The sequence below is a fragment of the Oryctolagus cuniculus genome, chromosome 14 (genome assembly GCF_964237555.1).
Source record: "Oryctolagus cuniculus chromosome 14, mOryCun1.1, whole genome shotgun sequence".
NCBI classification, from domain to species: Eukaryota; Metazoa; Chordata; class Mammalia; order Lagomorpha; family Leporidae; genus Oryctolagus; species Oryctolagus cuniculus.
In genome coordinates, this window is record NC_091445.1 from 2917643 (window position 1) to 2930272 (window position 12630).

The following is a 12630-nucleotide window of genomic DNA, read 5'->3' on the forward strand; positions in this document are numbered from 1 at the left end:
AGACTGCGGGTGCCGCTGAGCAAGACTGAATAACCCTGTGCAGGAAGACAACAGCCGGGCGTCAAGTTGCTCTAACGTGATTGACAGGGTGACGGAATCCAGATGAAAAGCACCATTGGCACTGAGGGGGCGTGGACATGCAGGCGCTGGGGTTCCCGGAAAGCCAGGAAAAAGGAGAGCGAGGAAGGCATGGGCTCAGCAGATGAGTGTGTGTAACAGAGTAACTAAACCACTGCTTACTTGTATAAAAGCTGGTGCAACCGAATACAGTTAATATGTAACAGAGGGGAACCTCAGAGCAGTGAGCAGAAATCCAGTGGTTAATCATCAGGGACAACTGGTCAACCATGTGGGAGTAACAGGGTGCATCTCTTAGAGTAAGTTCCAGGTTGGTCAAAGATTGGGTCATAAATCTATAAAAGAAACCAGTGAATAAATTCTCCCAAATAAACACCACCAATACAAACAACACCAAATACTCCACACAAAGGTCAAGTCAAATGGGAAAATGTGGGTCAGGGCCAGGAGTGGGACTTCCAGTACAGGGGTCTTGAGCTGTGTCAGAGCAGCCTGCCACGCCCTGCACCTGAGTGACTGGTGTTCAGAACTCAGCACCCGGCTGTCTCGGGCTCCCCGGTGTTGGGAGAGGGGGCTCCACCAGCGGGGTCTCCCCAGTCAACACCAGGGCTGTCACGCTCACCCTGCCTGGCCGTCACTGTTTCAGGTGCAGGAGGTAACTCCTTGAATCACCCGCCCCAGGAGCCCCAGGGCAGCTGGTGGCGCTCACAGGGGGGCTGGGTGACGGCTCTGCAGGTGCTGACCCAGAGCAGCAGCAGCTTCGGAACGTTCACACGCTCCCCAAAACGTGCACCCGCAGGGCCCAGCCGTGTCCCGTGGGGATGAGTCCTCAGCTCCCGTGCTCACCTGCACTCCACGCTGCCTCCCCCCTGCCCACCGGAATGTGTCTGCACTCCACACTGCCTCCCCCTGCCCACCGGAATGCGTCTGCACTCCACACTGCCTCCCCCTGCCCACAGAATGCGTCTGCACTCCACGCTGCCTCCCCCCTGCCCACTGGAATGCGTCTGCACTCCACACTGCCTCCCCTCTGCCCACAGAATGCGTCTGCACTCCACACTGCCTCCCCCTGCCCACTGGAATGCGTCTGCACTCCACACTGCCTCCCCCCTGCCCACTGGAATGCATCTGCACTCCACACTGCCTCCCCCCTGCCCACAGAATGAGTCTGCACTCCACACTGCCTCCCCTCTGCCCACTGGAATGTATCTGCACTCCACACTGCCTCCCCTCTGCCCACTGGAATGCATCTGCACTCCACACTGCCTCCCCTCTGCCCACTGGAATGCATCTGCACTCCACACTGCCTCCCCCTGCCCACTGGAATGTGTCTGCACTCCACACTGCCTCCCCCCTGCCCACTGGAATGCATCTGCACTCCACGCTGCCTCCCCCCTGCCCACCGGAATGCATCTGCACTCCACACTGCCTCCCCCTGCCCACAGAATGCGTCTGCACTCCACACTGCCTCCCCCCTGCCCACAGAATGAGTCTGCACTCCACACTGCCTCCCCTCTGCCCACTGAAATGCATCTGCACTCCACACTGCCTCCCCTCTGCCCACTGGAATGCATCTGCACTCCACACTGCCTCCCCTCTGCCCACTGGAATGCATCTGCACTCCACACTGCCTCCCCTCTGCCCACTGGAATGCATCTGCACTCCACACTGCCTCCCCCTGCCCACAGAATGCGTCTGCACTCCACGCTGCCTCCCCCTGCCCACTGGAATGCATCTGCACTCCACACTGCCTCCCCCCTGCCCACCGGAATGCGTCTGCACTCCACACTGCCTCCCCCCTGCCCACCGGAATGCGTCTGCACTCCACACTGCCTCCCCCCTGCCCACCGGAATGCGTCTGCACTCCACACTGCCTCCCCCCTGCCCACTGGAATGCGTCTGCACTCCACACTGCCTCCCCCTGCCCACTGGAATGCGTCTGCACTCCACACTGCCTCCCCCTGCCCACTGGAATGCGTCTGCACTCCACGCTGCCTCCCCCTGCCCACTGGAATGCATCTGCACTCCACACTGCCTCCCCCCTGCCCACAGAATGCGTCTGCACTCCACACTGCCTCCACCTGCCCACTGGAATGCGTCTGCACTCCACACTGCCTCCCCCTGCCCACTGGAATGCATCTGCACTCCACGCTGCCTCCCCCCTGCCCACCGGAATGCGTCTGCACTCCACACTGCCTCCCCCCTGCCCACCGGAATGCGTCTGCACTCCACACTGCCTCCCCCCTGCCCACCGGAATGCGTCTGCACTCCACACTGCCTCCCCCCTGCCCACCGGAATGCGTCTGCACTCCACACTGCCTCCCCCCTGCCCACTGGAATGCGTCTGCACTCCACACTGCCTCCCCCTGCCCACTGGAATGCGTCTGCACTCCACACTGCCTCCCCCTGCCCACTGGAATGCGTCTGCACTCCACGCTGCCTCCCCCTGCCCACTGGAATGCATCTGCACTCCACACTGCCTCCCCCCTGCCCACAGAATGCGTCTGCACTCCACACTGCCTCCACCTGCCCACTGGAATGCGTCTGCACTCCACACTGCCTCCCCCTGCCCACTGGAATGCATCTGCACTCCACGCTGCCTCCCCCCGGCCCACTGGTTTGCGCATATGCCTCTCGCTCTGTTGTCACAGGGACATTGTGCCCACAGCCATGGGAAACAGAGGCCTCTTCCCTCAAAGCGCCCCTACTGGAGGGAGGGAATACCCTTGCTTCGTGTCTTCCCAGGACAAAGTAGCAGGGGATAAGCCCTCCACAGATGAAAGCAGTCCGAGTGCTACCGCCCTACCACAACGGTTTGCGCACCTTGATATACTTGAGAGAATGTCCTTAACTTACAAACTGGGAAATAGATTTCCTTCATCTACTAAATGTGGAAGACAAACAGCACATTCAAACTTAGCCAAATGTACAGCAAACCAATGAGATATTTGCACCTGTCACTCACAAAGACCAGCACTGGCAATCACTGACGTTGTGAGGGGCAGGCACTCTCACGCCTATGTTCTCTGTGGAGGTGAAGACCTGGACAAGCTACTTGGAAAACCAGTGGACCCTTCCTATCAAAATCTAGAATTCACACATCCTTGGACAAGCAAGTTCACTTCTTTTTTTTCTAAAGATTTATTTATTTGAAAGACAGAGTTACAGAGAGGCAGAGGCGGGGGAGAGGGGTCTTCCATCCAAACTGGCGCCTGTATGGGAGTCCAGCACCACTATGCCACAGCACCAGCCTCAGATAATCTTTAAAACAAACAAAAAAAGGAGTCAGCACTAACTTTAGCTATAATGGAGCAGGTTCATTATCTTTGGAGAAAAAGTATAATTTTCCTAAATGTGAATCGCTGTTCATTTTTAAACATTCTAGTATATTAAAGTGAGTTGCTTTGAACGTGAGATTTGCACAGGTTCTGATCTGGCTGAGGGGATAAGTGCGACCCGGCTCTTCCCAGAGGCACAGCAGGTGCCTGTCGGACTGCAGGGCCCTCACAGTGGCAGATGGCCGCCCGTAAACCCTGCGGGGCAGAGGGAGCGGCACAGACCAGCCACAACCTGTGTGGAAGTCCCTGGAAGGGCCCGAGAGGTGTGTGGAAAGTGAGAGCAGAGGTCAGCTGGAGACACAGGTGCCGCTTCCATCGGACAGCGCACACAGAGCCGTAAGCAGGCTTGGGCAACCCGTCTTGGCAGTACAGTCAGCTGCCTAGAAGTTGAGCACTGGCCGTGTTTAATGAACAATGAAGAGGGGTGTGGAGCCGCGCCACGGGGCTTGACATCAGGTGGCTCCATGAAAGGGGCTTGAGAGGAGAGACAGGGCCCGCTGACTGGGGCGTGGCTGCAGCTCCGGCAGATTTCTTACAACCTCCGCCGATTGGTTGGCATGGAAAGGAGGGGAGTGAGGAGACAGGGGGAAAAGGCTATATTTTTAGTGACATGGATCCAGATGAGCAGGGCCCCTCGCTAGAGACTGCAGACGCCTCCTGCCCTGGGTGGTGACTGCTGCCCCTAAGGTTCTTTGCTCTCATGGCCAAGCACACCCAGTCTTTCCTGTCTTCACTCACTCACGTACTCTATATCCAACTCCCCCAGTCACACGTGTTTAGGGCTGGGCCCACAGCGGTCACTGCACCCCTCCTACACCTGCCCGCAGGGCTCTGGATTCAGCATGCATGTGTTCAGTGTGGCTCTATCCATCCCTTGGTCATTCCTGCTTACTTGCCTGGCCCCTACTTAGAAGCACTGGGAAAATATCTCGTTAGTTGTTGGATTTTCAGCCCTGGAAGGTCACAGATCCAAAGAAGGCGACGTGTGGAAAGCAACGGCAGAGCGAGTAAACATGCAGCCCCGCTGAGCCGAGGTGTGCAGCGCTGAGCAAGCACTGTCCTGGCCGCCCTCTCCATCTCGACACGCCACTGTGGAGAACACAGGCGCGGCTTAGGCAACAGCAGCATATGACATGCTGGCTCCAAGAGGCTGGAGCAGGCAGCAGGTGCCAGACCCGCAGGCTGTGCACACACTCGGCTCAGGGCAACCACAGGAAGGCCCAGACTGGAGCAGGCAGGGGAGTTTTTGGGATGGAGGGGCACACTAAACTCCACAAGCAATGGGGAGAGGTGGGGCGCACTGGACTCAGGCTCATGAGCAGTGGGTACAGGTGGAGAGAATCGGACTCAGGCTTAGGACCAGTGAGAACAGGCGCACATTTTAAATGTACCATTGCCATTTCGAAGATGGGAACTCCTTTAAAGTCTGAATAAAGCAAAACCAACACAACCATCTGAACCGATCACGTAGAACACGCGTGTCGGACACACTGTTCCAAACCACTGTCGGCAACAGCAGAGTGGGTCAATCATAGGTTCTGGCTGGAACAGTGGAAAGGCCTGAGCCCACTTGTGGAGGCTGGGCCTTTTCCACTCCGAGGAAGCCTCGCTGGGGCAGCAGCGGGCGGACAGACTTGCACATTCTGATGTCAGGGCCGCCTGTCTTAGTCCGTTCTGAGCTGGTCTCATGAAACACCCGAGGCCAGGCCATCTTGGAAGAACAGAAATCTGCTCTCAAAGTTCTGGAGCCCGGGAAGCCAGACGCTGGGGCTGGCTGCTGCTGCTCCCAGGGTTGTGCCTTGCTGCTGCGTGCTCCAGACGGGGTCCCCGAGCCCCACAGGGCAGGAGGCAGAGGGGCAGGCCGGGCCCACACGCCCTCTGCCGAGCCCTGTGCAGTGCTGCTGATCTGCTCACGAGGCAGATCCTCGCCACAAAACACCCCCTGCCCTGCCCACTGTGGGGTGGGTTCCCAACACGTGGCACCCGCAAACCACAGCACCAGAGGGGATGAGACCCACAGAGACGCGGACCACAACACCCTCACCCCCCTTTATTTTTCTCCAGTACACATTGCTGATCCGTCTCTTCTCCTACATGCACAGAACATAAACAGGACAGAAACCCTGCCCCTCTGCACACTGCAAAGGGCAGCACGGGGCGCATGGCAGGGGTCCACGAGTAGCTGGAGGAGGGAGGGACCTGATGGATCCATCCACATCTTCTACCTGAAGGACCTCTGGACTCAAAAGCTGGTTTTTGATGGCTCTCAGTTCCAGACTAAGATGATCAAGCAGAGAAAGCCAGTGAACGCCTGGTGGGGCCAAGAGAGCCATTCAGCTGGGGGTGCAGAGCAAGTGGCGGGTGACCCTCCCAGCCAGCCCGGAAGCGGCAAGGCGTAGGCGTGGTGTCCCTGCCAGTTAGTAGGGACTGGGGTGAATGAAGCTGTGTGTGTGATGCAGCAGAGCCGGACGAGGCCAGGGGAACGCAGCTGTCTGTGTCTTGCGAGGAGCTGACTGGGAAGAGGACTGGGAGGGAGCACAGGCAGGGCGGGGCTGGTGTGCACAGGCATCGCTGGTGCTAACGGGGATGCTGTTCCCTGCTCCCTGCACAAAACAGCCCAGAGTGGGCACTGAACCAGGCCTGGGGGTGCCACTTCTTAACTTTTGAATTTGGAACCATGTGAATGTCTCACCTAACTGTCATTAAACTAATTAACTTTTGATGAATGGATCTTCTCTGCCTGGTGCCACAGACACCTGTAACAGCCATTTAAAACTATAACTGCAGGTTCCGGCTCCTCAGATCACTTGGTTAATCCTCCACCTGCAGCAACCGCATCCCATATGGGCGCCAGGTTCTAGTCCCGGTTGCTCCTCTTCCAGTCCAGCTCTCTGCTGTGGCCCAGGAAGGCAGTGGAAGATGGCCCAAGCACTTGGGCCCCTGCACCCACATGGGAGACCAGTAAGAGGCACCTGGCTCCTGGCTTCAGATCAGCGCAGCACCGGCCAGAGCAGCTATTTAGGGAGTGAACCAACGGAAGGAAGACCTTTCTCTCTCTCTCTCTCACTGTAACTCTACCTGTCGAAAAATAAATAAATAAAAATAAAACTGCAGTCCTGAAGTGCAGCTTTGACTTTTCTGTCTTATGTTCTGTCTTACGACGATACAGCTGATGTCACAATCAATAACCTCTTGAATTCCATAGGTACAGAATATACAAGCACCTATATAAGGAAATGCACATGTATCTATAAATGGAATACACAATATCTGCATACATGGAGAGAGAAAGAGCGGCTGAACTTATTTTTCAAAATGGATTACTTTACAATAAGGAGTCTACTGGCGTTAGCACCATGCCTAGATCACTGCTAGATCACATGCCTAGATCACCAGTGAAATGAGTGGATTCAGAATCTAGACTGCTTTGTTTTAGCTCATTTCTCTTCATGGGGTCTTTCCCAGAATTCACCGCAGGTCAAAGAGCTGCTTTAGCTTGGTTTCCCTTTAGTTTTCCATTTCTTCCTGAAGTCTAAGATACACCCAGAAAAGTAGACCAGCTGTAAACGTGCCGCCTGGTGGGCACTGGCGCTCACATGTGCTCACGCGTGCTCCCTGCAAGGTAGAGCAGCAGTGTGGTGAGCCTTGTGGTGCAGCGGGTGAAGCCACTGCTTGGGTGCCGGCGCCCACTCTGGAGTTCACGCGGGAGAACCAAGTGGAGCTCCTGGCTCCTGCATTAGCCTGGCCCAGCCCTGGCCCTTGCAGCCTGTTGCAGGGAAGTGAACCAGCAGATGGAAGATCTCTCTCTCTCTCTCTCTCTCTCTCTCTCTCTCTTTGACAACTCTGCCTTTCAAATAATATATAAGTCTTTCAAAAAATAATTTCCTAGGTGATCAAAGGGCTGTGTCCCGGAAACGATGCCTGGGAATGAAATAAAGCCACACACAGCCCACTGGGAAGAAAGGCTGTGGAGAATGAGGATGTCTCTCGCCGGCGCCACGCCCAAAGCCTCTCCCAACCCTCTTCAGAGGACGGTGATGTGCAAGCCAGCAGGACGCGGAAACAGGCAAACAGCACTGCTGTGAGGCAACGTGGGACAGGAGCCGTGGATTCCAACCTAGAAATGCATGCTCCTCTGCGTGGTGCTGGTTGGTGTCTCCCAGACCAGAAGCCACATCGGCACCTGTGGCTGGACTCCCTGCATGCTGGGAGTGCTTCCTCCATGCCCCCAGCTCTCCCACACACCACACATCCACCAACTGCTGCAGACTGTCCCTGCGAGGGCTGGGCAGAGCCACACGGCCCTGTGCTGTGATTCCCAGACCAGGAGCTACACACAGTGGGGCCACACAGACCCCGTGCACCAGCCACCCCCGTCTTTCCCGATCAAAGCGGCAAGCTATCTGTGCTGGTTCATCTCTCAGCAGCTCACAGAGGTGAGGGCAACCAAGGCTCCCCTCCTATTCTAGGAGCTTTTCTTTCTTAGCACACATCTGGAGCAACAGCCAAGCTTCGGAATGACTGGACCACCCTGTGTTCTCGCATTCCAGCGGCGGGGGTGCTGCCCGGGTAGGACTTGCTGTCTTCCCATGAAACGGAGGTGATGCCACATCCCTGGACTGGGCCAGCTGAGTGGGAGCAGCCCTGGGTTGGAAGACGTTATCAAGAGTTTGGGAAGTCATTTAGGAAAGTAGTTCACTGAGGAGCAAATACCAGGTAGCTCTGCAGAGCACGTCTCTGGCTCCACTGGGCCTGGGCTGAAGGCCTCTGCCAGCTCTAAGGCTGGGTCTGGACATGACTGTGCACTTGACCTCTGTGCTCCTCGGTGATGCCCTCAGTGAAGCAGGGCCAGCGTGGTGCTGCAGTGAGCTGAGCTGCTGCCTGCAGTGCCGGCATCCAAAATCAGAGCTCTGTCTCCCATCGAGTGTCCTGCTAACGTGCCTGGGAAGGCAGCAGGAGACAGCAATGCCACCCGCACAGGAGATGAGATGGAGCCCGAGCTCCTGCCTGTTGCAGCCATTTCAGAACTGAACGAGAAGATGGCCGATCTGTCTCTGTCTCTGTCTCTCACTATCATCACTCCGACTTTCAAATAAACAAACAAATCATAAGAAGTCAGGATGGCAAAGCCCCTAGGTCTCAGGGTTATGGTGAGGGCCACACAGGGCCCACAAGGCACTCAGCACAGCTCACTCCACACAATGCATGCTCGTAAAGTAACAGCTGTCTTTGTAAATGACAGCAGCAAAAGGACACATGACATTCATTGGTCGTGGTGCTAACCTGAGAGTACTGGAGAAATGGGTGTAGAGTGGTTGTGGTGTTAACCTGGGGAGTGCTGGTGAAATGAGTGTTGAGTGGTTGTGGTATTAACCTGGGGAGTACTGGTGAACTGGGTGTGCAATGGTCATGGTGGTACTAACCTGGGGAGTACTGGAGAAATGGGTATTTGACTGGTTGCATGTTAACCTGGGGAGTACTGGTGAACTGGGTGTTGAGTGGAAGTGGTGCTAACCTGGGGAATACTGGTGAACTGGGTGTTCAGTGGCCCTGGTGCTACCCTGGGGAGTACTGGAGAAATGGGTGTAGAGTGGTCGTGGTGTTAGCCTGGGGAGTACTGGTGAAATGGGTGTTAACTGCTCATGGTGTCAACCTGGGAGTACTGGAGAAATGGGTGTTGAGTGGTCATGGTGCTAACATGGGGAGTACTGGTGAAATGGGTGTGGAGTGGTCATGGTGTTAGCCTGGGAGTAATGGTTAATTGGGTGTTGAGTGGTCATGGTGCTAACCTGTGGAGTACTGGTGAAGTGGGTGTTGAGTGGTCATGGTGCTAACCTGTGGAGTACTGGTGAAGTGGGTGTTGAGTGGTCATGGTGCTAACCTGTGGAGTACTGGTGAACTGGGTGTGGAGTGGTCGTGGTGCTAACCTGGGCAGTACTGGTGAACTGGGTGTGGAGTGGTCGTGGTGCTAACCTGGGCAGTACTGGTGTAGTGGGTGTGGAGTGGTCACAGTGCTAACCTGGGCAGTGCTGGAGTAGTGGGTGTGGAGTGGTCGTGGTGCTAACCTGGGCAGTGCTGGAGAAAGCATCAAAGGGAGAGGCTGAAGAGATAGGGGAAGTTTGGAGAGGGACTCGGATCAGTTATGATGCTGGGAGGGGTCCTGGGGAACGGGGTTGCAGGACTCACAGCTGCACTGGCGGGAGGGCTCCCTGATCGCAAGCCTGAGGGGCGCATTTGTACCCATGATGGGAGGAAGCCCCGAGCATCCAGCAAAAATAAAACCTCCCAGCGTGCTGTCTCCAGGCACTCAGGAATTAAAGTGGAGCTGGAGACGGGAACGCAGCCAGAGGCCCCTCGGAGGCAGGCTGCTGCAGAGGAGCTCGCTGACCGCAGGCGGTTGGTGCTGCACGTCCACGCCGAGTCCATTGCAAAAGCAATCTGTCCCTGCCTTCACTTACGAAGACACAAGGCTCTTCCGAGGGAAAGGGTGCATGGTGTGGCTGGTGTGCCAGGTGCGCTGGGGTGCATGCATGTGCCTGACGCTGTGGTGGGGGGCGGGAGGAAGACAGGGGAGCCGCGCTGGGCACTCAGGAGGCGCCCTTGGGGACAGGTGTGCCCACCGTTCCTGCAGTGTGGTCCCAGGTGGAGACAACACAAAGCACCTGAGGTCTGTGGCAGCAGACACGTCAAACCTTCTGGTCTTGATCTATTTGAGAGGCACACATTCTGGGCATCCCCAAATATATCCATTTACAACCAAGGTTGACAGCCCAATGCCTGCAAAGCGAGGAAAGTGTGTGAAGGAGAGCAGGGCGGCCAGAGGGGTGTGGCACCGACTTCCAGGCGGGAAGGACCGCGCTCCACACACAGCTTCCCAAACACATTCGCTTGGCCAAAGGGAACATACGGGTAGCTGCATCTCCCTGTAGCCAGCGTGCACACAGAGTAGACACGGACGCACCTCAGTGGTCCCAGGCCAACTGCCCCAGTTTTGGTCTCAACAGATCCAGGAGAAACCAGCTGCATTTTAGAGACCTCGATGGAACAGCAAGTGAAAAGTCCCTATATTTTCCCATCTACACGTTGATACAAACAACAATTTAGCCCTTAGACGTCTTTGGCCCCAGTGAAAGGAGGGAGGTCTCTCAACTCCAGCACCAGAACTGTTTGAAATGTTTAATGGTGCTTATGAAATGTTTGTTGAATGAAAAAATAAGGGTTTAAGTAGAGCAAAGCAGTAACTGGAGGAAAAACAACCTCCTCCCAGGTTACAAAACCAAGGGGTGGCCCCCGAGTGCTAACCCTCCTCTTCCCCTTTGAGATTTACTTTCAACACCAAGTCTCTCTTACCAGGTCAAGGACTCTGGGAGGACGCCCTCCTCCCGTGGCTGTGCAGAGATCAGAGAACATGGCAGTGTCCCAGGATCTGCTGCTTGCAAAGCATTCATACGGACTTGGTCCTTTGGGACCAGGACAAGGACCTGCAGGGCTCCTGACAGAGGGTGGGGGGGGGGAGTGACCTACTTCTGGAGTCGAGAGGAGAAAACATTTGGCTGGTGCCGAATGATGAGCCGTGGTGGTCATTACCCACCACGGAAGCAGCAGGTGAATAACTTCTTTGTAAAAGGACCCAGAGCGGGAAGGAGGAAGTCAGAGATGGAGGCTGGGCCTCCGCAGCTGCCCAGCGACCATCCTGGGCAACCTCCGAGCACTCAGGAGCCTGCACTCACACAAACGCTCACACTCCTGCATGCCCCTCACATGGGCGCAGCACTCCAGGGCAAGCTACGTCCAGGGACAGGACTCGACTGGCAGCAGCTGTGAACTTTTCAAATGTTAGCCTGGGTCTGTAATACATGTTTTTAAACCTAAGGCTACCAGTTTAAAATCTCTCCTATGTGTTGCTGAATTTGGGGGGAGCTGGAAACTGAGTGTCTGAATTCAGCCTCTCCCCGCAGAGTCCGGACACTGGCCCCTAGTCCCAGTCCCCATCACTGTCGCAGTACTCACGAGGCAAACACCATGACCACTCAACCCCCATCACCAGCACTCCCCAGGTTAACACTATGACTGCTGAACACCCAGTTCACCAGTACTGCCCAGGTTAACACCACGACCACTCAACACCCAGTCCACCAGTACTCCCCAGGTTAGCACCACGACCACTCCACACCCAGTTCACCAGTACTCCCCAGGTTAACACCACGACCACTCAACACCCAGTTCACCAGTACTCCACAGGTTAGCACCACGACCACTCAACACCCAGTTCACCAGTACTCCACAAGTTAACACCACGACCACTCAACCCCCATCACCAGCACTCCCCAGGTTAACACTATGACTACTGAGCACCCAGTTCACCAGTACTGCCCAGGTTAACACCACGACCACTCAACACCCATTTCTCCAGTACTCCCCAGGTTAACACACAACCATTCAAACACCCACTTCACCAGTACTCCACAGGTTAACACCACAACCACTCAACACCCACTTTACCAGTACTCCACAAGTTAACACCACGACCACTCAACACCCATTTCACCAGTACTCCACAAGTTAATACCACGACCACTCAACACCCATTTCACCAGTACTTACCAGGCTAACACTATGACTACTGAACATTTATTTCACCAGTACTTACGGGTCAACACCACAACTGCTCAACACCCATTTCTCCAGTACTCCCCAGGCTAACACCACGACCACTCAACACCCATTTCTCCAGTACTCCCCAGGTTAACACCACGACCACTCCACACCCATTTCTCCAGTACTCCCCAGGTCAACGCTATGACCACTCCACACCCAGTTCACCAGTACTCCCCAGGTTAACACCATAGCGCTCAACGCCCATTTCCCCAGTACTCCCCAGGTTAACACACAGCCAGTCAACACCTATTTCACCAGCACTCCCCAGGTTAACACACAACCAGTCAACACCCATTTCACCAGTACTCACCAGGTTAACACCATAAGCTGTCAACACCCATTTCTCCAGTCCTCGCCAGGTTAACACACAACCAGTCAACATGATAACTGAACTGTGCCTTCATGGTGGAAATCCAGCCACTGGGGCGGATGGCGCAACCTCATGCCTAGTTCCAGCTGACCCCAGGTCTCTGCTGGCGATGGGGGTAGGTGAATCGAAGGTCTCCCCTCCCCCTGCTCTCTCTTGTTTTCAGATTTAAACTTGAGTCACTTATCA

At 55.6% G+C, this 12630-nt stretch overlaps 1 protein-coding gene across 1 annotated transcript in view; it reads right to left on the minus strand.

The window, feature by feature from the left end:
• DMGDH (dimethylglycine dehydrogenase) overlaps window positions 1-12413 on the minus strand; it is a 98395-nt gene extending 85982 nt beyond the window's left edge. Inside the window, exon 1 of the mRNA XM_070056320.1 lies at window positions 12385-12413. Within this exon, the coding sequence (XP_069912421.1) occupies window positions 12385-12398 (14 nt within the window). The 5' untranslated portion in view covers window positions 12399-12413. The remainder of the gene's footprint in view (window positions 1-12384) is intronic.
• Window positions 12414-12630: the final 217 nt, after the last annotated feature.